Source organism: Phycodurus eques, chromosome 6, assembly GCF_024500275.1.
Source record: "Phycodurus eques isolate BA_2022a chromosome 6, UOR_Pequ_1.1, whole genome shotgun sequence".
In the NCBI taxonomy this organism is placed as follows: Eukaryota; Metazoa; Chordata; class Actinopteri; order Syngnathiformes; family Syngnathidae; genus Phycodurus; species Phycodurus eques.
Window position 1 is genome coordinate 10,190,872 of NC_084530.1, and position 26,467 is coordinate 10,217,338.

General features: G+C 41.9%; 1 protein-coding gene across 6 annotated transcripts in view; it reads right to left on the bottom strand.

Moving 5' to 3' along the window:
- crebbpa (CREB binding protein a) overlaps positions 1 to 26,467 on the bottom strand; it is a 71,807-nt gene that overhangs the window by 24,711 nt on the left and 20,629 nt on the right. For 4 of the 6 annotated variants that reach the window (XM_061680708.1, XM_061680706.1, XM_061680704.1 and 1 more), the window contains exons 3-10: positions 19,361 to 19,540; positions 17,935 to 18,181; positions 10,435 to 10,548; positions 5,572 to 5,841; positions 5,322 to 5,421; positions 5,066 to 5,203; positions 3,008 to 3,125; positions 2,716 to 2,887 (exon numbers count right to left, since the gene is read on the bottom strand). In XM_061680708.1, coding sequence (XP_061536692.1) covers positions 2,716 to 2,887; positions 3,008 to 3,125; positions 5,066 to 5,203; positions 5,322 to 5,421; positions 5,572 to 5,841; positions 10,435 to 10,548; positions 17,935 to 18,181; positions 19,361 to 19,540 — 1,339 coding nt within the window. Of the gene's footprint in view, positions 1 to 2,715; positions 2,888 to 3,007; positions 3,126 to 5,065; positions 5,204 to 5,321; positions 5,422 to 5,571; positions 5,842 to 10,434; positions 10,549 to 17,934; positions 18,182 to 19,360; positions 19,541 to 24,600; positions 24,743 to 26,467 lie in introns of all 6 variants that reach the window. The other 2 variants (XM_061680709.1, XM_061680707.1) reach the window with 2 other exon arrangements.

Genomic DNA, 26,467 nt, shown 5'->3' on the forward strand with positions numbered 1-26,467 from the left:
TATCGTTTTTTTAAACTTGCTGATCGGTGCAAAAAATCCTGGTCATGTAAGGCCTAAAAAATACTTTGCTCTTCAAGGACCACCATAATTCAGGTGCGTCGTACACCTAAATTGTTCATAAAACTCGAGACAGAAGTTATTCCCAAAGTGTAATTTTACTGCAAACCAGACATTATTATTATATTACAGATACAGATATTATTATATTACATTATGCATAGTTTGAACACTGTGCTTAAATACAGTGGTGCCTTGAGATACGAGTGAACCGACTTATGAGTTTTTTAGATACAAGCTGTCATTTGGCCCAATATGTGCATTGACTTGCCAGTACAAAATTGAGATACAAGAGGTTTATGGTGACCTTAAACTCAATTCAACTCTCTTCCCAATAAGCAGCAGTTTGCCAAACAGTGAACAATTCATCAAAAAGAGGCTTCAAGCTGTTTAATACCACTCCCAGTTGAAGTTTACTGTCAAACGAAAAAAAGAAAATAGAACCGTAGTACCTGACCTCTGAAACACACACATTAACCCTCTTCAAATCCAAACTCAAGAGACACTTATTCCAGACTGCTTACTCGAACAGTTCCCATATCGTTTGCCATTTTAATTGACGTTTTATGTTCTGTTATTTGTATTGTATTGCTTGATTTCTTTTAACTATGTTTGTATGGTGACCTCCCTCCTTGAGTCGTCACCTTATCGTGGTGGAGGGGTTTGTGTGTCCCAATGATCCTAGGAGGCAAGTTGTCTGGGGTTTTATGCCCCTGGCAGGGTCACCCATTGCAAACAGGTCCTAGGTGAGGGAACAGACAAAGCACAGCTCCAAAGACTCCTATGATGAGTAAAATGATTGGATTGTGTTTTCCCTTGCCCGAAAGGGGGACACCGGCGCCCCTGTCTGGAGCCAGGCCTGGAGGTGGGGCTCGAAGGCGAGCGCCTGGTGGCCAGGCCTGCACCCATGTGGCCCGGGCTGGGTGCAGCTCGAAAGGGTAACATGGGTCCCCCTTTAAATGGGCTCACCACCTTTTCTTTGGCAGGGACCTTGGCGAACCGATCCCCGGCTCTAGGGACATGAAACGTCACCTCTCTGACAGGGAAGGAGCCCGAGCTGGTGTGTGAGGTCAAGCTCATCACGGATTGTCCATAACGAACACCATGTTCAAGCATACATGCAGTTGGCACCAGGACACCATAGGCCGCAGTTCGATGATCGACTTTGTGGTCGTGTCATCGGACTTGCGGCCGCATATCTTGGACACTCGGGTGAAGAGAGGGGCGGAGCTGTCAACTGATCATCACCTGGTGGTCTGTTGGCTCCGATGGTGGGGGAAGATGCCGGTCCGGACTGGCAGGCCCAAACGTATTGTGAGGGTCTGCTGGGAACGTCTGGCAGAATCCCCTGTCAAAAGGAGTTACAACTCCCACCTCCGGAAGAACTCCACCTTCGTCCCACGGAGAGGCGGGGGGGACATTGAGTCCGAGTGGACCATGTTCCGCGCCTCCATTGCTGAGGCGGCCGACCGGAGCTGTGTTCGTAAGGTGGTCGATGCCTGTCTTGGCGGCAACTTCCGAACCCGTTGGTGGACACCAGCGGTGAGGGATGCCGTTAAGCTGAAGGAGGAGTCCTATCGGGCCTTTTTGGCCTGTGGGACACCTGAGGCAGCTGATGGGTAACGGCTGGCCAAGCGGAATGCAGCTTTGGTGGTCGCTGAGGCAAAAACTCTGGCATGGGAGGAATTCGGTGAGGACATTTAGAACGGCTTCCAGACGGCTTCGAGGAAATTATGGTACACCATCCGGCGTCTCACGAGGGGGAAGCAGTGCCTTAGCAACACTGTGTATAGTGGGGATGGGGCACTAATGGCCTCCACTCGGGACGTTGTGAGCCGGTGGAACACTTCGAAGACCTCAATGGGAAGGCGTGTCTTCCCATGAGGAAGCAGAGTCTCTGCAACATCGCATGGACAGTGCCTCTGGATTGGCAGACTGGGGTGGTGGTTGGAGTAGGTGGACCGGAGAGTGTGTTCCAACTACAAGGTACAAAGTACTTTTATTGTCAATTCTTCAATATGCATAACACATAGAGGATTGAAATTACGGTACTCAAGGGCCCGCGGTGCTACAAAATACAGTACAAACAATAACATAAAAGCTAAATAAACTATAGTATACAAAGTACTAATTGAATGTGCAAATATCAAAGGTCAGGTGACGTGTGCAACATAGTCAAGGTCAGAGAACAAAGGCAAAAAAGACATTTATAAATTAGATGACAAAACCCCAATGCTGCTAAAGTGGCTGGTGCAACCCTGAGTCTGGTGTGTGAGTGTGTGTGCATCTACATGAGTGTTTTGACTTGAGAGGTCACAGAACAAATTTAAGTCGTCTCTCAAAGCAACACTGTACAGGAAAATAACTACTTTAAAAAAAAAAAAAAATCAATTAAAATTACTTGCACTACGTAAAAAAAATTACCTTAATCTTTTTTTGTGTGTGAAAACCAAACAGTTAAAAAAGATTAAATGCAAAGTTTTTGTGCTTCAAAGTTAAATACAACTGAATTGTACTAAAATGTACTATAATGGATTAAAGAAAAATTACACATTTATTCAGTGAGAACCTGAGAGGGAGCACCACACTAAGTATCACTACTGCCATGCATCTATCCACTATCAATATCCCATTATTCCTGTAACATTTTATACTCACTCTGTGGCCTGGGGCCTAAGGGGTTGGGCTGTGGGTGACTAGGTTGCTGGGTACCCTGGCCCCCCATGGATGCCTGATTGATGATCTGTTTCTGTAGCCGTGAACGCCTCTTCTCTTCTAGTTCCTTTTGGATTTTGTAGATTTTTTCCGCAAGGAAGTGATAGTACTCATCCTATGCACAAGGTAATAAATTAATCATATCAACCTAACTGGTGACTGTGAGGCAGTGCTTTATGAATACATCACTAATAATTGGTTATGGGCAGGTAGGGTGGTTAATTTAGGCACCTACCCGGCTATTTGCTGACTCATACATGTCCCCCTCCACCTTTCTGGCATAAGCAACCAGGTTCTCCATCCGTCTGTCCTTCAATGCTGCTGGGTCAGGGGTAGGAAATATGGCTTGCACTCTGCAGTGGAACATGGGAATTTAGAGCATTGAATCTTAATAGCATCCAAGCAACAGTCAAGAAATGTTTGGTTACAGCAAACGACAACGCACAATTATTGTACAGTACGTGTTGAATTCATTAAAATGAGGATACCATTTTGGCCCCTGTTGAAATCTCAGGTACTGTATTTAATACATATAATTATCCATCCATTTTCTTTACCGCTTATCGTCACTAGGGTCGCAGGCTGCTGGAGCCTATCCCAGCTATCTTCGGGCGGGAGGCGGGGTACACCCTGAACCGGTCGCCAGACAATCGCAGGGCACATAGAAACAAACCACTTGCGCACACATTCACACCTATGGGCAATTTAAAGTCTTCAATCAACCTACCACGCATGTTTTTGGGATGTGGGAGGAAACCGGAGTGCCGGAGAAAACTTGTAAGCACATCTCCCTCACAGTTCTGAGGTACTAGGTTCAAATCTGGCATCGCCTGTGTGGATTTTGCATGTTCTCCCCGTGCCTGCGGGAGTTTTCTCCTGGTACTCCGGTTTCCTCTCAAAAACATGCACGGTAGGTTAATTGAAGACTCTAAATTGCTTGTAGGTGTGAATGTGAGTGCGAATGGCTGTTTGTTTCTGTGCCCTGCGACTAGCTGGTGACCACTTCAGGATGTACCCCGCCTCTTGCCCAGAGTCAGCTGGGATAGGCTCCAGCACGCCATCATGACAATATGCGGTTTGGTAAATGGATGATGGATTGTTTATTCCTCATGTTACGTAAAAATCTTTTTATTGCACTACTTTTCAGCAAAAAAATATGTAATAGTTTTCAGTGCAAAATGAATCTAAATAATAATAAATGATAGCAAGAAAAAAAATTACCTCAAAAGATTCTGCTTTGCCAAAGTTAAACTGAATAAATATCGCATACAAAGTGCAATCACAAATTGCAATTTAATGAAGCAAATACAGCTCATGCATAAAAGTCAGTAACATTTGGCTGTAAGCACTGACTTTTTATTTGAAAATCCCTGTCACTATAGTGAATTGTCAAGGGCTGGTACGTCTCCGTTCTACTTGACCATTGATAAGTCATGCACAATCACGAACGGCAAATAACTGCAGTTGTGATTTACCTCCCTCTTTACTCCCAGGGTATTTTCATTGCGGTCGGGCCAGCCGAAAAGTTGAAGTCAAGACAACCGCGACAACAATTGTTAATACAGTGCTACAGTATGTCTGACCGTGACACGGCGCCTCTCCTCCAACGTGCTGAGAGGGTCAACGTCAAAATAAAAGCTTCATATTACAACATGCCATTTAGGCTTTTATTTTGAAGCATTGACTGTATTAGCATTTAGGTAGCTGGTGTCTTGTATATAAATATTGTAGATAAATAATAAAAAAACATTTTAGGGTAAATCGGCAGGGTGCCCGACTTGTAAGCACATCTCCCTCACAGTTCTGAGGACCCAGGTTCAAATCTGGCATCGCCTGTGTGGATTTTGCACGTTCTCCCCGTTCCTGCGTGGGTTTTCTCCGCGTACTCCAGTTTCCTCCCACATCCCAAAAACATGCGTGGTAGGTTGACTGTAGACTCTAAATTGCCCGTAGGTGTGAACGTGAGTGCGAATGGTTGTTTGTTTATATGTGCCCTGCAATTGGCTGGCGACCAGTACCAGGGTGTACACCGCCTCTCACTCTAAGATAGCTGGGATAGGCTCCAGCACAGCCGGGACCCTACTGAGGATAAGCGGTACAGAAAATGGATGGAAAATCTGTGACTAATGACAAGGAAAAAAGGAAAAAAAATTTAAAAAAACATTTTTTAAAAACTCAGGAGACATAGTCAACGAAAACAAAACAAAAAAATTTACATGTGCTGGTGACTTAAAATAACACGACCAAGACACTGTCACAGAAATTACACCATCCAGTAAGGCTTTACACTTACAGTTTGTGTACGAGGTGATTGCGCAAGTCCTGGGTGACATGCTCATGCCAGGCTTTCCTGGTGCCTGTGGCAGAGATGGGTGCTGCTGTGGGTAGATTGCCCATTGAGCCTACAGCTGACCCATCTGTTAACAGCTGACTAAAGATGGAAGAAACCAGGTAAGAAGTTAAGAATGTGTTACCTTTTAAAAAAAGAAATGTTCAAAATCTTATATAAATATGTAAAGTAGCTGCATACAACTGATGTAACTACTGACTTGTTAGTGTTGAGTGTGTTGGGAAGAGAGTCTGTGTGAAGGCCAGTTTGTTCTGAAGTGGTCACACCCATTGTGGCACCTGTAAGGGCCATCTGGTTACCTGGAACGACACAATGATGTGAATATACGTGAATGCTTTGAGTTCATAAGTTGAACTTGACTAGTTGTGTACAAATCTCAGTGCCAAATTATCAAGTCGACACAACTGGGAAAGACTGCCAGTAGAAAATAGTACATGAAGCAACCTTACCAAGTGCATTGATGGATCTCATTTGTTGGGGAAGCTGTTGCTGGGCCTGAACATTCTGTGCACCCGTAGGCTGCCCAGGACCTGAGCCCTGCTGGGACTGGGTCTGCCCAGTGGCTTGGCTACCATAAGGTAGCCCAAGTGCTGCATATGCTCTCTGCATGGAGCTGGGGTCTATGGGGGTTGAGGTATTGATGGTAGGGGCACTAGACTGGCCCACACCAATTGTCGACATGGAGTTCTGCAGACTGGTATTGGGGGAACTCAGCATGGCTACAGAAAAGGGTCAAAGCAGCAGTCAGTGTAGAATACAGTGTTATGTTGTGAGCAGTTGACAAAGTTGTCTATTTTGAAAGGCTATGCTTATAGTGGCAACATGACAAGTGGCTGCCATCTTTGAGGAATTTTCTAAAAGACATGGAGCACTTCAAATGGCTCTAAAATCTTCCATAAAATTTATTTACTAAAGTACAGTGGTGTGAAAAAGTGTTTGCCCCGTGTTTGTCACACTTGTTTCCCATCATCAAACAAATTTAAGTATTAGTCAGACAACAAGTCAACACAAAATGCAGTTTTTAAATGATTTTTTTTTTTTTTTTTAATGAAGGAGACTTGGTGGTGTAACCTCACAGTACAGGAAATCATACAAGGGAAAAGCTTAGCTAAGACGAAGTGGGACACTGAGAGGACCAAGGAGAGGCGAAAGGAATACATTGAGATGCGACACGGGGCAAAGGCCAAACAAGAGGCATATGATGACATGTATGGCAGGTTGGACACTAAAGAAGGAGAAAAGGATCTATACAGGCTGGTCAGACAGAGGGATAGAGATGGGAAGGATGTGCAGCAGGTTAGGGTGATATGTTGACTGGTGCCAGCAGTGTGCTAGCTAGATGGAAAGAATACTTTGAGGAGTTGATGAATGAGGAAAATGAGAGAGTAGGGAGAGTAGAAGAGGCAAGTGTGGTGGACCAGGAAGTGGCAATGATTAGTAAGGGGGAAGTTAGAAAGGCATTAAAGAGGATGAAAAATGGAAAGGCAGTTGGTCCTGATGACATTCCTGTGGAGGTATGGAAGCATCTAGGGGAGGTGGCTGTGGAGGTTTTGACCATCTTGTTCAATAGAATTCTAGCACGTGAGAAGATGCCTGAGGAATGGAGGAAAAGTGTGCTGGTGCCCATATTTAAGAACAAGGGTGATGTGCAGAGCTGTGGGAACTATAGAGGAATAAAGTTGATGAGCCACACAATGAAGTTATGGGAAGAGTAATGGAGGCTAGACTCAGGACAGAAGTGAGTGTTTGCGAGCAACAGTATGGTTTCATGCCTAGAAAGAGTACCACAGATGCATTATTTGCCTTGAGGATGTTGATGGAAAAGTACAGAGGTCAGAAGGAGCTACATTGTGTCTTTGTAGATCTAGAGAAAGCCTATGACAGAGTAGCCGGAGAGGAACTGTGGTACTGCATGCGGAAGTCTGGAGTGGCAGAGAAGTATGTTAGAATAATACAGCTGCCAGGCAAGAGAGCTAGAGGAAGACCAAAGATAAGGTTGATGGATGTCGTGAGGGAAGACATGATGGTAGTTGGTGTTAGAGAGAAGGATGCAGGAGATAGGCTTACATGAAAAAGGATGACGCGCTGTGGCGACCCCTAATGGGACAAGCCAAAAAGAAAAAGAGGATTGAGCGAGTAAAAAAATCCAAACCTACATTGCACTGTGTGAAAAAGTGAGACCCAGAACCCCCCCCCCAACTTTCCTAAAACATAACTGCGGTTTATCATACCTGAAGTCAATTTCTCGAGTCACAACCAGGCCTGATACTGCCACGCCTGTTCTCAATCAATAAATCACTTTAATAGGACCTGCCTGACAAAGTGAAGTAAAAGATAAAAGATCATCAAAAGCTAAACATCATGCCGGGATCTAAAGAGATTCAGGAACAAATGAGAAAGAAAGTAATTGTTATCTATCAGTGTGGAAAAGGTTATAAAGCCACTTCTAAAGCTTTGGGACTCCACCGAACCAAAGGGAGAGCCATTATCCAAAAGTGGCGAAAACAGAACAGTGGTGAACCTTCCCAGGAGTGGCCGGCCAACCAAAATGATCCCAAGAGGGCAGCAACAACTCATCCAAGAGGTCACAAAAGACCCCACAACAACATCCAAAGAACTGCAGGGCTAACTTGCCTCAGTTAAGGTCAGTGGTCATGACTCCACCATAAGAAAGAGAGTCGGCAAAAATGGCCAGCATGGCAGAGTTCCAAGATGAAGACCACTGCTGAGCAAAAAGAACATTAAGGCTCGTCTCACATTTGCCAGAAAACATCTTGATGATCCCCAAGACCTTTGGGAAAATGCTCTGTGGTCTGACGAGACAAAATGTTAACTTTCTGGAAGATGTGTCCCATTACATCTGGCGTAGAAGTAACACCACATTTCCAAAAAAGACCATCCTACCAACAGTAAAATATGGTGGTGGTAGTGTGATGGTCTGGGTCTGTTTTTCTGCTTCAGGACCTGGAAGACTTGTTGTGATTAGTGGAACCATGAATTCTGCAGTCTACCAAAAAAATCCTGAAGGCGAATGCCCAGCCATCTTTTCAAGACCTCAAGCTGAAATGAACTTGGGTTCTGCAACAGGAAAATTATCCAAAACACACCAGCAAGTCCACCTCTGAATGGCTGAATAAAAACAAAATTAAGACTTTGGAGTGGCCTAGTCAAAGTCTTGACCTGAATCCTACTGAGATGCTGTGGCAAGCCCTTAAAAAGGCGGTCTGTGCTAGAAAACCCTTCAATATGGCTGAATTCCAACAATTATGCAAAGATGAGTGGGTCAAAATTCCTCCACAGCGCTGTAAGAGACTCATTGCAAGTTATCGCAAACACTTGATGGCAGTTGTTGCTGCTAAGGGTGGCCCAACCATTTATTAGGTTTAGGGGGCAATCAATTTTTCACACGGCCATGTGGGGTTTGGATTTTTCTTCTCCCTTATTAATAAAAAACATTTTAAAACTGCATTTTATGTTTACTTGTGTTGTCTTGGGCTAATATTTGTTTTTGTTTGATGATAGGAAACATTTAAGAGTGACAAACATGCAAAAAAAAAAAAAAGAAATCAGGAAGGGGGGGGCAAACACTTTTACATACCAGTGTACGACCTATTCTGCTTCCCACACTGCTCTTCTCACAAATAATGTCCCATTTGCGCAATTTAAGTAACGCCGTTTGAAACCTCAGAATTTCGGCCGGTACAAGCTTATCGGTGCATATTCATAAATGAAACTTGTCAGTCAATTGAAAGGGTAGTAGTAGTAGTATACAAAACGAAAGGGTTGAGAAAATATGTTGAAAAATAAAGAAGTTATTATACCAGATACTCTATTAGTAATATCACACAAAACCGTGGCTCAAAAAGGCAATTTTTTTCAGACACAGAAAAATGCTTAATTAATTGTTCAGGAACCCTTCATCTGATTGGCAAAATTATTGGTGCGTTGTACTCAGGTTGAAGTGCCTATTCCAACCAGACTCAGCATTTTGACAGACTGTTATTTTTGGGAAATCGTGTCACAAGTTTTTGTGATCCAAAAAAAAATGAGACCAAGAAAAAAAATTAAAAAACTTTTCCCACCATTAATGTGACATAGAACCTGCACAACTCAATTGAAAAAAAATAAAATCATTTTGAGAGTGGAAGTAAAAATACAAAACTGATATAGTGTGGTTGCACAAGTATGCACACACTAATAATTCGAGTGGCACCTATGTTCTGAACTAGCCAATCAAATTCAAACTCATTAAATAGCAGCCTTCCACCATTTAAAATGCTTCTGATGAACCCAAACGAAAGTTCAGATGTTCTAGTAGGCTTTTCCTGCCTTTACAAATTTTATTTTATTTTTTAGCTATGAAAGGGCACCAATCTTGGCCCCCTACCCGATAGCCCAGGCATGTGGAGATGTGATTGTTGTTACATGTACGAAACAGCCAATACTTGCCAGAAATTCCTGCAGTTCCTTTAATGTTGCTGTCAGCCTCTTGGCAGACTCCCTGACCAGCTTTCTTGTTGTCTTTTCATCACTTTAGTAGGTGCAGCCAATTCTTGGTAATTTTCTCCATTTGCTGATGACTGTCTTACATGGTAAATTTTATAATCTTGGAATTTCCTTTTTTTTTTTTTTTTTTTTACTCTTCTCCTGACTGATACGTTTGAATAATTACATCCCTCTGATACTGTGGAAGCCCTCTACAGACGATTGCTTGTGCTGTATGATGTCTACAAAAATGTTTGGAAAAGCCTACTAGAACATCTTAACCTTATTTGGAATTATTCAGTGGCATTTCAAATGGTGTCAGTTGTGTGCTGACTCCCATTGAACATGAGTTTAAATGTGATTGTTTAATTTTGAACACATGCACATCCCCAGTTAAAAGAGGGTGTACACAGTTGTGCAACCATGTCATCGATGTTTTTAATTTTTACTTCCCCTCGCGGAAATATTTTTTCAATTGAGTTTAAAAGGTTATAGATACCATTAATGGTGGAAAAAGTTTTTAAATTATTTCTCTTGGTCTCATTTTTTCATATCATAAAAACCTGTCATTTGAAAAAGGGTGTGTAGACTTTATATATGCACTTTATACAACAGTACCATAAAACAACTACAGTACATGAAATGGAATAAGGGTGATATGTAAAAGTTAAGTACTGCATATATCCTTAATGCATATTTTCTTAGTCTTTTGTTTTTTTGTTTGCTTTAGTACTGGAGTGGCACTAACTACTGGTGACAAGTTTATTGTGTGTCTTTTAACAATCTAAAAATTCCAAATACGCAAGAAGCCTGTACCCTGAACTTACGCTGCTGTGTGCGCTTGTCGCTGGCGTTCTTCAGCGGCAGGCAGACCGGGCAGTCATGCCGTGTGCAATTTTTCCAGTGGGAGATGATCTGTCTGGACGACGCACAATGAGCCACTGCAGAGAAAGGATACAAGGAGCAGGGTTCATAAATAATACAACCAGATGGAAATAGGGAATATACAGTGCCGTGAAAAAGTATTGGCCAGCTCCTCAAATTATGTTTTTCCACAGTTTCCCCACTTTAAGATCATCAAACAAATGTAAATAGACAAATATAACCCAAGTGAACTTAAAATTCAGTTTTTAAATGTTGATTACATTTACTATGGAACAAAAATATTAAAAGTTACTTGGCCCTTGTTAACTCATGAATTAATTGTGTTAACTCATTTTTGGCTAATCACAATTAGCACAATCATTTTCACTGATCAAACCCAAGCCTAATTACCTCTGGACGTATTCAATAAAGAAATCACTTGAATAGAACCTGTCCCAACGAAATCAAGTCGGGCAATAGATCTAAAAAAGCTGCAACAAAATGACAGGATTCAAAGAAATTCCAGAACAGATGAGAAATTAAGTAATTGACATCTGTCAGTCTGGAAAGGGTTACAAAAGTCATTTCTGAAGAAGAGAACCATAAGGAGAGCAATTATCCTCACAAGGAGAAAGATTGGAACAGTGGGGAACCTTCCCAGGAGTGGCTAGCCTACAAAGATTACACCAAGAGAACTGCAATGACTCACCCAGGAGGCCACAAAGGAAGTCAGGACAACTTCTAAATAACGGCAGGCCTCCGTTGCCTCCGTTAAGGTCAGTGTTCATGACAACAATAAGGAAGAGACTGGGCAAAAATGGGATCCATGGCAGAGTTCAAAGGCAAAAACCACTACTGACCAAAAAGAACAAAGGCTCGTCTTAGTTTTGCAAAAAAAACAAACAAAACAAAAAAAATACCTAAATAATTCTTAAATACTTTTGGGAGCATATTAAATGTACTGACGAGATGAATGTTGAGCTTTTTGGAAGGTGTGCGTCTCGTTACATCTGGCAAAAACGTAGCACAGCATTTCAGAAAAAGAACATCATACCAAGCCACACAAAGTGCTGTAGTGTGATGGTCTTGGGCTGCATTGCTCCTTCAGGACCTGGACAACTTGCTGTGATCTACTGATGGAACCATGAATTCTGCTCTTTAACAGAAAATCGGTAATGAGAATGTTCAGTCATCAGTTTGTGACCTCAAGCTGAAGTCCACTTAGGTTCTGCAGCAAGATAACGATCCCAAAAAACCCAGCAAATCAATTTCTGAATGGTTTAAAAAAAGAAAATGAAGGTTTTGGAGTGGCCTCATCAAAGTCCAGACTTGAATTCGATTGAAATGCAAAAGTGTGACCTTTAAAAGGCAGTTCATGTTCGAAAAGTCAAGATGGGACTGCACTTCATCCTAGAACACCTTGACGGCACAGGGACCTACGAGAGGATCATATTTGTGGACTTCAGCTCTGCATTCAACACCATCATCCCCGAACTCCACTCCTCCAAGCTTCTCCAGCTCCGCGTCTCGCCTGCCATCTGCCAGTGGATTTACAGCTTCCTGACGGGCAGGACACAGCAGGTGAGGCTAGGGGACACCACCTCATCTACACGCACCACCAGCACCGGTTACCCCCAAGGTTGTGTCCTCTCGCCGCTGCTCTTCTCTCGCTCCACTAACGACTGCATCTCAAAGCACCCGGCTGTCAAACTCCTGAAGTTTCCAGATGACACCACAGTCATCGGTCTCATCAAAGACGGTGACGAGTCTGCGTATTGACAGGAAGTGGAGCGGCTGGAGCTGTGGTGCGGCCGACACAAACTGGAGCTAAACACGTTCAAGACTGGAGAGATGATTGTGGACTTCAGAGGCATCCTTCGCCACAGCTGCCCCTCACGCTGTCCAACTGCCTTGTGTCACCCGTCGAGACCTTCAAGTTCCTGGGAATAACAGTCTCTCATGACCTGAAGTGGGAGTTCAACGTCAACTCGAACCTCAAAAAGGCCTAGCAGAGGATGTACTTCCTGCGGCCTCTGAGGAAGCACGGCCTCCCACAGGAGCTGTTGAGGCAGTTCTACATAGCGGTCATCGAATCAGTCCTGTGTTCTTCCATCACAGTCTGGTTTGGTTCTGCTACAAAAAAGGACAAACTCCGACTGCAACGGACAATCAAAACTGCTGAAAAGATTGTACCCCCTACCCACCCTTAAGGACTTGCATGCTGCCAGAACTAAGACGAGAGCAGGCAAAACCCTCTTGGACCCTCCACATCCTCGTCACCAGCTCTTCCAGGTCCTTCCCTTAGGTAGGCGCTACTGAACAATGCAAACTAAAACTAGCACACATTCCAACAGCTTCCTCCGTCTTGCCATTAACTTCTTAAACAGTTAACTTACAAACTGCATTTTACAATTCCATTGCAACATGCTGCCAATTTTTTTGTCTTGAGTTTGTTGTCACATTTCTGTCGGGCCAATTATACATTACTTGTGCACTCGCTGTAGTAGTATCGCCACGCTTCACTATTTGCATACCTGTTGTTGACCAATACTGGCCACTCATGTGCCTGAGTAGTATCTGCAATATTTGCACAATCGACATTGTCCCAGATTATCGCACTACTTGTCACTTTAAACTGCATATATTTCTTGAAGTTTCTGCGCCCTTTGCACCGGACTATTGCTCTATTAGTCATTCAAACTGCTCTTATTGCTAGATAACTCTGCATCTTTTTGCTAAATTGTCAACAAAAAAAAATAATTGTACCGGCATTACCAGATTATTAGCAACCTTTTATTGCTCAGTGACTGCTTTTCTCAATGTCTTTATGTCTCAAAAGTAATCTCAGTCAATTGGCTGTCTGTTGTCGTAGTAGAGCAGCTCCAACTACCGGAGACAAATTCCTTGTGTGTTTTTGACCTACTTGGCAAAATAAAGATGATTCTGCTTCTGAAAACCCTCAATTTTTGCTTAATTAAAAAATTCAGGAAGAAAGAGGGGGCCAAAATATCTCCACAGGGATGTGAAAGACTCATTGCCAGTTATAGAAAAATTTCAGTTTTTGCTGCTGAGGATGGCCCAACCAGTTATTAGGTTATAGGAAGGGTTCTGGTTCTCCCAAACGTCTTCCATTTAAGGATGATGGAGGCCACTGTGCTCTTAGGAACCTTAATTGCAGCAGAATCTTTTTTGTAACCTTGGCCAGATTTGTGCCTTTGCCACAATTCTGTCTCTGAGCTCTTCAGGCAGTTCCTTTGACCTCATGATTCACATTTGCTCTGACATGCACTGTGAGCTGTAATGTCTTACATAGACTGGGGTCTGGCATTCCTAATCAAGTCCAATCATTATAATAAAACACAGCTGGACTCCAATGAAGGTGGAGAACCATCTCAAGGATGATCACAAGAAATGGACAGCACCTGAGTTAAATATATGAGTGTCACAACGAAGGGTCTGAATACTTATGGCTGTGGGATATTTCAGTTTTTCTTTTTTAATAAATCTGCAAAAATGTCAACAATTCCGTTTTTTTCTGTCAATATGGGGTGCTGTGTCGACATTAATGAGGAAAAAAAATTAAATTATTTTAGCAAATGGCTGCAAAATAAAGAGTGAAAATTTTAAGGGGATCTGAATACTTTCCGTACCCACTGTATTTATAATATAATTTGAGAAGGGGCCAATACTCATCATTATCAGAAACTATACTCAATGGCAGTCAGAAGGATTAAGTGTGAGAGAATGAGATGGGACTAAAACTAAACACACGAGTAAAAAGCAGCAAGTACAATAGAGCAAATGAGATTTAAAGAAATGTACCTACTAAGAGGAAGGATTACATCATAAATTTTGATCGACTCCAGTGTATTAATTGGCTTTAGATTATTATTGTTATTCGATTATGATGATGATTAGACAAAACAAAAACAACAAAAATTCCTTGAAAAGATATGGGGTGACAAACTATCATCCAGCTAGCTTTGGAAATTGTAAAACGAACTAACAATTGTTCCGTTTACACGACATATTTGTCGGTTTGGGTTGGATTACCTGGATTTATGACGAAACCATATTTCCTGATACATACAATCCCCTCCAAAAGTATTGAAGCGGCAAGGTCAATTCCTTTGTTTTTGTTGTACACTGAAGACATTTGGGTTTCAGATCAAAATATGAATATGAGACAAAAGTTCAGAATTCCAGTTTTTATTCCATGGTATTTATTGTGTTAAACAACTCAGAGGAGCACCTTTTGTTTGAAGCCACCCACTTTTCAAGTGAGCAAAAGTATTAGAACAGACAAAGACAATAAACGTGGTATTTGGTGGCATAACCCTTACTTGCAATAACTGCATCAAGCCTGCGACCCATTGACTTCACCAGACTGTTGCATTCTTGCAATCTTCATTTGAAAAGCTTTTCCATGCCTCTTTCAGTTCTTGTTTGTTTCTGGGGGTTTCTCCCTTCAGTCTCCTCTTCAGGAGGTAAAATGCATGCTCTACTGGGTTAAGGTCAGCTGATTGACTTAGCCAGTCTAAGACCTTCCACTTTTTTCCCCTGATGAAGTCCTTTGTTGTGTTGGGAGTGTGTTTTGGGTCCTCATCGTGTTGCATGATGAAACTTCTGCTGATTAGTTTGGTTGCATTTTTCTGGAAATTACCAGGCAAATTGGTTTAGTAGATATCATCAATAAAGACTAGTGAGCCCCTTCCAGCAGCAGCCATGCAAGCCCAAGCCATGACGTTACCTCCACCATGCTTCACGGATGAGCTTGTGTGTATTGGAGCAGATCCCAGGAGCTTTAAGCAGATTCTTTCTTTCTCCATATTTTGGCCTTTCCATCACTTTGGTAGAGGTTAATCTTGATCTTATCAGTCCAGATAACTTTGTTTCAAAACCTTTGTGGCTCATCTCTGTACTTCTTTGCAAAATCCAATCTAGCATTCCGATTCTTTTTTCCGATGAGTGGTTTGCATCTTGTGATATGGCCTGTATATTTAGTCTCTCAAAGTCTTCTTCGAAGAGTGGATTGTGATACCTTCACCCCTGCCCTGTGGAGGCTGGCAGTGATGTCACTGACTGTTGTCTTTGGGTGTTTCTTCACACCTCTCACAATGTTTCTGTCATCAACTGCTGTTGATACCCTTGTCCGACCTGTTCGATGTCTGTTGCTCAGTACACCAATAGTTTGTTTCTTTTTCAGACCATTCCAAATTGTTGTATTGGCTATGCCCAATGTTTGTGCAACAGCTCTGATGAATTTTCCCTCTTCTCTCAGCTTCAAAATAGTTTGCTTTTCTCCCATAGTCAGCTCTATGGGCTTTATGTTTGCTTAGTAGCAAATACAGTTTTCACAGGTGAAACCCAAAGCCAAAAACAAGCCCTCTCATGTTCAAGCAATCATTCTTAAATACCTTTGGAGGGGACTGTAAATGTCCATTCAAATTGTGATTGAGTTTAATTGACACTGTGATATCTGTGGCCAGGATTAGATGCATGACACTAACTAAATTAAATAGAGGTTAACAGTCTTGCGCTTTACCTGTATATATATATATGATTCTTATTTGGCTTAAGCAACCATGCAGACCGATTGACAACGAGAACATCTATTTGCAGAAAGCTGTGCAAGAACACACATGGTCTAAGAATCTTACCAAAGAAAGGCCAGAAAGAAATGTCTTGGGCAGAGAAGCAAATTACAACACATGTATTGTACTTGGTGAGACGAGGGAGCAGCCTGGCCAGGAGCCATCCCACAGAGGCCATTACCTCCAGGGACCAGAGCCTCCTAACCCTGAGTAGTTCCACAGCGGCAGATTAAGTAGCCCCCAGCCAGCAGACAGATGCAGTTTGACCAGGATGTGTCAAACAATCAAAGAGCCGAGGGAGAGGTTGACCATCCACTCCGAACATTGACCACCATTATCACAAGTTGTGCCTCATAAAGATTTGGCCAGACTGAGAAGGAAAACACCATGGATACCCCTTACAACAGGAACCGCAGGGCCGCCAAAATATAACAACTGGGCCAGGAATGCCATACTCTCAAGAAATGGGTGAAGAAATCAGCTAATGAGGAGAAGCAGTCATTGGGAGAACCATAAAACATCCTGTGTCAAAAGCTGATGACCCTTCACAAAGTAGAGGCAAATGGAGGGGATGACAGAGAGCCAGGAAGTGAGCAGGCTTAATTGCCAACCCATTCTGCTTCATGAAAAAACTACATTGAGACGAGTGCAGTGGTCTTTTGTTGAGTTTAAAAACTGGAAGTGAACCTGTTCCTCCAGGACAAATTGAGTGACCAAGTGAAGGAAGAAGAATATGGCATAAAGGCCCTCCAGCAACCCCCCCCCACACACAACAGAGTTCAATCAGAGGGAACCAAGTCTGAAAGAGGTGGAAGAGTCATGAAGACAGCTCAATCAGTATCCCATCCAGGCCTGCTGCCGAGAGCTACTCTGGCACCTATGGAAGATCTTGAACTGTATATAGCTAAGAGGGAGAATTGCTGACCAGTGGAGGAGGATTCCCCAAGGAAGAGAGCTCAATAAACTGACCAATTCCGGAAAATCTGGAGAATTTGGAGCTGGAGAGAAACCCTAGGCTAAGGCAAAATCACCAACAGGCCTTTTCTACACAACCCCTGTTTGACAGTTGCAGGCTGACCTGGGAAAGCATATGACATTCCCACATCACATTGCGATAACCTCACTCTGTCAAGACATGATTATCACCTCAGAGACATCTAAACCCCTGATCATGCTGGAAGTGACAGTGGTATGGGAAGACAACATATAGGAATCAAACTTACTAAAAACCAGGTACTTGTGGAAGAGTACAGAGGCTGGAAAACATTCTATGAGCCATTAGACGTTGGCTGCAGAGGTTTTGCAGGGTGCTCACTCGACAAGGCCCCGTAAAGAAGAGGGCGACGCCATCTGCCAGCCAGGCTGCAGAAAAAGCCAGGTGGCTTTGGTTGAAAAGTGCTGATCAGTGGGTAGCTGTTTGGATGCAAAACTGGGGCTGATCACCCATGGCTCGGTCACCACGGTGGGAGTTTACATTGTGAGACCCGAAACACCTTGTGATGTTTCTTGAATACTGACTTCAGGCTTATCTCAAGCCAGCCGCACATCCAGCAACGCGATTGAACTAGACGGAATGTGGACGATGCGTACAAATTACAGTTAGTGACGGATCTTAGCACACCTACCGGTGATTCCAAACTATCTGCAACAACAACAAAAATGCAACATGTGTGGCTTTTCATTACTCTGAGTACCCATTAGCATGACTGTAATAAGAACATGGCCCTGAACTCTTCCTGTCCATCTTACAGTTCCATTTGGGGTTTCACTCATTTACCTAAACTATGAAAAATAAGGATTATTACCATTGGTAATTTAATGAAATCTTCTTAAAATATATGTCACCAGTCCTAAATACTTCAAACATACCCTGGCAAGACTTCCCAGCTTGGCAGTGTGTCATGTGGTTGAGGACGTTCTTCATGGTGCGACAGTGAGGTAGGGCACAGGCCCGCACCTCCCCATTGGCCTGCTCCCGTCGCTGGCACTTGTGCGCATGCAGCAGTAGGACCAGCTGCTGCTGGATCAGCTTGCGCTTCTCTGGGTCGGCTGTCGGGCCTGCTGAAGGCACTGCCACACCTCCACCGCTGGCCAGTGGTAACATGGCTGCCTGTTGCTGAGGGTGGTGCATAGGTGAAAAAGACAAGATATATGAGTGCTGTTATTAATTGAAATAAAGTCTTTAATAGCTTGATGATGTGTTAACAAAGGGACAGCCTGAAAGCCCAAACTTGAGATAAATGCAGTTATATTTGCTAGTTCAGTTGGTTTGGGTTTTGTTTTGCATAATGTTATGAGGATGGTGACGGACTTAAATGTATATTCACTATGCTAGCAAGAGAAGCTGTGTGCACTTCCGGCACAAGTTACATGGCTCGTCTGAGTTTTTATTCACCTAAAGTTAATATAGTTGTTAAAAATAATAATAATAGTTATATATACACATGTATAGGTATACATTTATATACATATAAACACATATATATATATATACATATAAACACATATATATATATATATACACACACACATTTATACGTATATATATATACATATATACGTATACATATATACGTATATATATATACGTATATATATACGTGTGTATATATATATATATATATATATATATATATATATATATATATATATATACATACGTATAAATATACACATGTATACACATGTATACAAATGTATCCACGTATACGTATATATGTATAAACATACACATGTATATAAACATACATGTATATAAACACACATGTATATAAACATACAGGTATATAAACATACACATATATATATACACACACGTATATACACATATATATACGCGCACATACATATATATATATATATATATATACATACACACACACATATATACACATATATACATATATATATACATACACATATATATATACACACATATATATATACACATATATATACACACATATATATATACACATATATATAATATATATATATATATATATATACACACACACATTTACTCATTTGTTTTTTTATTTTTTTGTTTACTGTTGTGCAGTGTTGAGGGTCAGCCTGTGCTCACATTTCAGCACTTTATGCGTGGTATTGACTGTCCGTCCTGCGACTTCAAAGGTTCCCACATTTTTAACTCTGCCAGCATTATTTAGAATTGACAATTTAAATGTATGAATCGATTCTGAATAGTTCTGCATCACAATGCATCAAACAATCGATTATTTCTCCCACCCCTTGTTTACAGTAAGGTTATGGCACAACATGTTCAGGCACATACAATGTTTGAGACACTGGTGACAGCTGTCCCCTTGAGTTCATTCGCAAAAGGTGGTAGACTGTTGGCGAGGGTGGCCTTGTTCTGGAGCTGCTGCTGAGGGTTGAGCTGCTGCCCGGGCCCTGCAGCACCCTGTCCATAGGACTGAGTCCCAAAAGTACCCCCATTGCTACCCAGACCCATCTGGAAAGACAAGAAAGATGACATTATTACGACTAAATTTGCAACATTCGCTTTACAAACCCCAAGAATGTGCTTAACCCTTAAATTACTCTCCCGAGCTATGCTGACCCTTCTGGTGTGGTGTGGTGACGAGAGAACAAGAAGGCTGAAAGCAGCAGTGCTGCACACACAATGTGTCAACAAAGGCCCACATTTCAATTTGTCACTCTACGGAGGGCGAGGGAAAAAAACTACCACGGTTACCGCACTGCTCTACTTAAACTACCATGGATGCACTGGCAGCACAACAGCTCAGCATTAGTTAGTGGCAGAAAGGACTTGCACTCATGATGATCTTCCCACAAGCTTTACATTTCAGCTCATTCCATTATGGTTTGGATTGGTAAATCATTGTTTTGGGGTCTTCCATTCATTGTTACATTAATTCACAAAGCTTGCATTGAGTTTGCGTGCAATGACTAATGGTGCGTTTAAGTTGTACACAAATGTCAGAATTTTGGAGCTCTGAATCAAAACTGTAATCAGAACCCCTCCTCCTAAAATCAGACAAACTCAAAACGTCAGATGAATCTCATCTGCCCGACATAGAATTCATTCATCTGCTTGTGGGCACTGGGAGCCCTCAACTTTGGCATTGTTCAGTTTGAAGCTACAAATTCCAACTTTCAGTGTAATTTGAACACACCAAAAGGCATGACTCTCACATTGATCCGCTCGGCTTGATCGGTATCGGCCGATTATTAGCATTTTAAAACATTAGCATTCTAAAACAGGTACATTTTAGTCTGATTTCAAAATTATTATCTGCTGTTCCTGCTGTGCACGCCTTGGCCTCTTCGGGGCAGTGTAGTGTGATGCATGCACATTTACAGCAAGCTAAAAAAAAAATGAAGAATAAAAAAAAAAAAAAAGAAGAATAAAACTAACTCGTTTTTTCACAGATTAGGAAGAATATATAGTTGTGAGTAGGGCTGCACGATTCTGGCCAAAATAATAATCACTATTTTGTTCAATATTGTATTCACAATTACCCATCACGTTTATTTCTCATGGCAGAACGGTGGACAACTGGTTAGCACATCTGCCTCACAGTTCTGAGGGCCCAGGTTAAAATCAGACGTCGTCTGTGTGGAGTTTGCATGTTTTCCCCATGTCTGCGCGCGTTTTCTTCTGGTACTCCGGTTTCCTCTCACATCCCAAAAACATGCACGGTAGGTTAATTGAAGACTCTAAATTGCCCGTAGGTATGAATGTGAGTGCGAATGGTTGTTTGTTTCTGTGCCCTGCGACAGGCTGGCGACCAGTTCAGGATGTAGCCCGGCTCTCGCCCAGAGTCAGCTGGGATAGGCTCCAGCATGCCATCGTGAGAATAAGCGGTTTGGAAAATGGATGATGGATTGATTATTCCTCATATTACAGAAAAATCTTTTTATAGCACTACTTTTCAGCAAAAAATATGTAACAGTTTTCAGTGCAAAATAAATCGAAATAAGAATAAATGATAGGAAGAAAAAAAATTGACCTCAAAAGATTCTACTTTACCAGAGGTTAACTGAATACATATGGCTTACAAAGTGCAATCATAAATTGCAATTTAATGAAGCAAAACGGATTTAAAAAATAAATAAAAAATACAGATCATGCATAAAAGGCAATAACATTTGGCTGTAAGCACTGACTTTGTATTTGAAAATCCCTGTCACTATAGTGAATTGTCAAGGGCGGGTACGTCTCCGTTCTACTTGACCATTGGTAAGTCATGCACAGTCACAAACGGCAAAGGACTCGGCAGTTGTGAGTTACCTCTCCATTTACTCAGAGTATTGTCATTGCAATCAGGCCAGCTGAAAAGTTTAAGTCAAGACAACTGCGACAATAATTGTTAATACAGTGCTACACTATTTCTGACCGTGACACGGCGCCTCTCCGCCAACGTCCTGAGATGGCCAACGTCAAAATAAAAGCTACATATATTACAACATTGGACATCAATGCCATTTAGGCTTTTATTTTGATGTTAGCCTCAGAGCGCGGAGCCACTACTTTATGAAGCCTTAACCATACGTTCGCTGGGCTGCGGGCACTGCTCCAAATGAAGCACTTTCCATATGCAGCAGTGCCCGCAATTTAAAGTTGAATAAATAAATCAATGAGACGATCAGGCTCAATTACTCGTGGCAGCCAAACTCAATCACGATTAAAATTCGATTAACTGCGCCTGTGAGGATATTCGTTATTTGCCGGTAAATCTCCAGTTATCTAATCCTGACTTTAGCTAGCTCGTCAATAGGGTTTCGCATTGACTGCTAGCATTAAGCTATCTGGTGTCTTGTATATATTAATATAAATATTGTACATGAATATACAATGTGCCTAATTCTTTTTGTTGTGTGTCTAGGTTTTACAGTAAACTACAACTGGGTCTCATTAGTAGTTTAAAGCATGCTCACAGAATAATATGCGTCACAGGCTTGCTGCAAGTAGCTTCGGGTGTGCGGTTACGGTCATGTAGCTTTATTTGTCACGGAATATCCATCCATTTGCTATAATTGCGACTCTTTCAGCCTTTACTTTAGATGTGTTACTTTTTCTCTTCCGCTCTCCTCGCATAGTTGAACTAGCAATATTAGCCTAGCCAGAAGCCACAGGTTTGCTCACTTCACTTATGAGAAGAGTAGCCACATGACATGCGCCGGAGGAGGCTTGATGAAAAAATGTACACTGGTGTGAAAAGTGTTTACCCTGTTTTGATTTATTACTTTTTTCAAAGTTTGTCACACTTAAATGTTTCCCATCACCAAACAAATTCAAATATTAGTCAAAGGCAACACAAAATGCAGTTTTGAAATCAAGGTTTTTATTAAGGGAGAAAAAAAAATCCAAACTTACATGGCCCTGTGTTGAAAAGGTGATTGCCCCTTATACCTAATAATTGGTTGGGCCACCACTGAGCAGCAACAACTGCCATCAAGCGTTTGTGATATCTTGCAATAAGTCTTCTACAGCGCTCTGGAGGAATTTTGGCCCATTCAGCTTTGCAGAATTGTTGTAATTCAGCCACATTGGAGGGCTTTTGAGCATGGACCGCTTTTCTAAGGTCGTGCAACAGCATCAAAATAGGATTCAGGTCAGGACTTTGACGAGGCCACGCCAAAGTCTTCATTTTGTTTTTATTCAGCCATTCAGAGGTGGACTTGCTGGTGTGTTTTGGATCATTGTTCTACTGCATAAGTTCATTACAGCTTAAGGTCACGAAAAGATGGCCGGACATTCTCCTCCAGGATTATTTGGGAAACAACAGAATTCATGGTTCCACTTATTGCAACAAGTCTTCCAGGTCCTCAAGCAGCAAAACAGGCCCAGACCATCACACTACAACCACATTTTATTGTTTTCTGAAATGCGGTGATACTTTTACGCCAAATGTAATGGGACACACACCTTCCAAAAGTTCAACTTTCATCTTGTCAGACCACAGAGTATTTTCCCAAAAGTCTTGGGGATCATCAAGATGTCTTCTAGCAAAATTGAGACGAGCCTTTATGTTCTTTTTATTAAGCAGTGGGTTTCGTCTTGGAACTCTGCCATGCAGGCCATTTTTGCCCAGTCTCTTTCTTATGGTGGATTCATGACCACTGACCTTAACTGAGGCAAGTGAGGCCTGCAGTTCTTTGGATGATGTGGAGTCTCTTGCGACCTCTTGGATAAGTCATCGCTGCGTTCTTGGGGTAATTTTGGTCGGCTGGCGACTCCTGGGAAGGTTCATCACTGTTCTACGTAGGGGTGGGCATCGTTTGAATTTGAGCGACTCTGACTCCGCTTCCTCAGTTCGATTCCGGTTCCAAACGATTCTCGATTTCGATTCTTTTAGGGGGCTGGGTCAAAAAGGTTTGCATGGTTTAAATAAAGGGTGTCCAAATTATGAACATCCATTTTCTTAGCAGCATGGACTAAAATGAACATTTGACTCGTGTTTCTTTATAACCAGTATCAATATCAAACTTATGAACTAAAAGGAAGTGTGTGCGTGGAACTAACTCAATTGACTTAATATTCAATAATTAATGTTTCAGCTAAAAGTTAAATATAGCATTGTTAAAATAGCTATTTTAACTGTTTACGTTGGTCTGAAGACTAAAATAAACGCTAAAACACGTTTACCGTGTTAGCTGTCTCAATGATGGCATAGACGTATTTTATTATTTCACTCACCCAGTTGACAGGGTTGACTTCATTGAAGCTCCGTGCAGTGTAGGCTGAGGCTCGGAGCGCGTCAGACGCTACACGTCGGGAAAAACTCCTTTACATAATATAATCTTATTACAAGTGTTGCACTGAGGCGACTGGTCATTCATTTTAACAAAGTTAAGACACACTTTTGTTCACTCCCGTTCTTCTTCGTTGGTTTACGCCGCTTCTTCGTTGCTTTTCGCCACTACTTCTTCACGGCTGGAGGAACAGGCATCGAAACTGGGAACCGAAATTTGGACAGTTCCGGGAGAACCGTAACCTTAGTCCCGGTTCCAATGGGTTCTCGATTTTCGATGCCTAACCCTAGTTCTATGTTTTCGCCATTTGAGGGATATGACTCCCACTGTGGTTCGCTGGAGTCCCAAAGCTTACTTTCTCTCTCATTTGTTCCTGAATTTATTTAGACCTCGGCATGATGTCTAGCTTTTGAGGATATTTCAGTCTACTTCACTTTGTCAGGCAGGTCCTATTGAAGTGATTTCTTGATTGAGGTGTGGCAGTATCAGGCCTGGGTGTGGCTAGAGATATTGAACTCCGGTATGACAAACCACAGTTATATAGTCTTCCTTAACTGGAGGGCAATCACTTTTTCCACACAGGGCCATGTAAATTTGGATTTTTTTTCTCCCTTAATCAAAAACCATTTAAAAATTGAATTTTGTCGTTACTTTTGTTGTCTTTTACTAATATTAAAATATGTTTGATGATGACTACGCCTATGGCCCGGTTGTCAACGGAACTGATCAACTTTTGCATTCCTGCTTCCTGAACCTCAACCAGCCGGTTTGTTGTCACGAGACACAGGAAACCTGGTTTATTTCATCAGAAGCCATGGGACTGATTGCAAGTCTCCTCATGACTGGCACAGCATGGTTGGGAAGGGAAGGAAGTGATTGATGACTGTTGAACAATGGAACACGATCACCCCCCAGTGGTGGTTGGAGACACTGCCTGTGGACATTAAAATGACAAAGAAATCCCACGTTTGTAATAAACAAAACAAACCTTCAGGAATATTCATAATGCATACCTTGATGGATGTGTGATTGTGTTTTTACGGGCTGCCTTCCAAATTTGTTCTTCTGAATTTGGCATTGGTGTTTGATATCAACCTGTAAAAACTGATTGTGCCAGGAACCTTAATTTAGCGCCTGCACGAGAGTTGTAACAATAGTTTTTTTTATTACAATTCTTTCCCAAGCGTGGGAGAGTGCAAAGTTGGGAGTATTTTAGATTAATATATGCTTTTTAAACCCATTTTTATGGGCCAAATTGTAGACTAAATTCAAGTTGACGGTCGTGGTATTCTCCACTTCCCCCATCTCTCAGCTACGCCCCTTGGGTATTTAACCCTGTGGCTTCCGCCTCCTCAGGTTTCTCTTCTCAACTTCATGCTGAAAGTTACCCAAGCTGCGGCTCTGCCATGCTTCGCAACCTCTCTCCCTCCCCTTTTTTCTTCATTGTCACCACGGCGCGAAAGCGACCCTGGACCAGGACGGCGGCGCTGTCTGATCGAAGAAGTCGGCCATGCGGCTTCGATCTGTTTTCCCAGCCTTGATCTGTAACAAACCTACGTCGAACTAAATCGGAAGTAAACCCAGGCGTTCGCTTTCGGGCCTATTCTTTTCCAAAATTAATTACGCTTTTATCCAAAACCAATATACACTACAATGGGAAACATTTAAGTGTGACAAACATGGAAAAAAGATCAGGAAGGGGCAAACACTATTTCACACCACTGTATCTTCAAGCTAGGCTTAGGGTTTATTACTTTATTTTACATAATAATAATAATTAGTATTCTTGTTATATTAATTATATTAAGTCTGGTAGCACTGAGCGCATATGCCTGTGTGTGGCGTGGAGGCACACAGTTGAAAGGGTGTGTCACGGTTTGGCCATTTCAAAGACAACGGGGGTTTGTGTATTTGAAGACCGCGATTTTCGGTTTCAATACAAAATCGTTACAGCCCTAATATATATACACGTGTGTGTGTGTGTGTGTGTGTGTGTGTGTGTATATATATATATATATATATATATATATATATATATATATATATATAAGAAGACCTATGATTAAGAATTGTTGACTAAAAACTGGAAAAGGTTACAAAAGTATCTCGAAGTTCATTGGTCCACGGTTAAGCCTGGTACACAAAAAGATTTTTCCACTCAAAAGATTTTTTAATCATCTGCTACAGAACCCACACTAAAAGGTAAAAAAAAAACAGGCATTCAATAGTTTTGGTCGTCATGTATGTAGTGAGCTCCAAGAAATTCAAAACAGCAGACCACACACAAAGATTCTGTTGTACCGCCGTTCTCTAAGTCTTGCGTGATCACATGTAATCGCACAAAACTGAAGAAGAAGAAACACTTCCAGATGTGCCAATGTTTTCAGAGTGTTCCCGTAGGTTGCCGGAGCAGAGAGCCTTGTAAAATGGTGATGTTCTCTAAAAACGACTAGATTTGGAAAATACTTCTTGCTGAACCCATTGTTATAAATAAAACGACATCGGGTAAAACATTTTTGTTTTCATTTAATGGTCGCTTCCATGTTCGTCAGTCTTGGGTGCTTCTTTGATTGGCTAAATTCTGTTCACGGCATCATGACATGAGAGAAGTCAGCTTTCCCCACACACGAGTTTTGGGCGTAAATATTTAATATGTTCA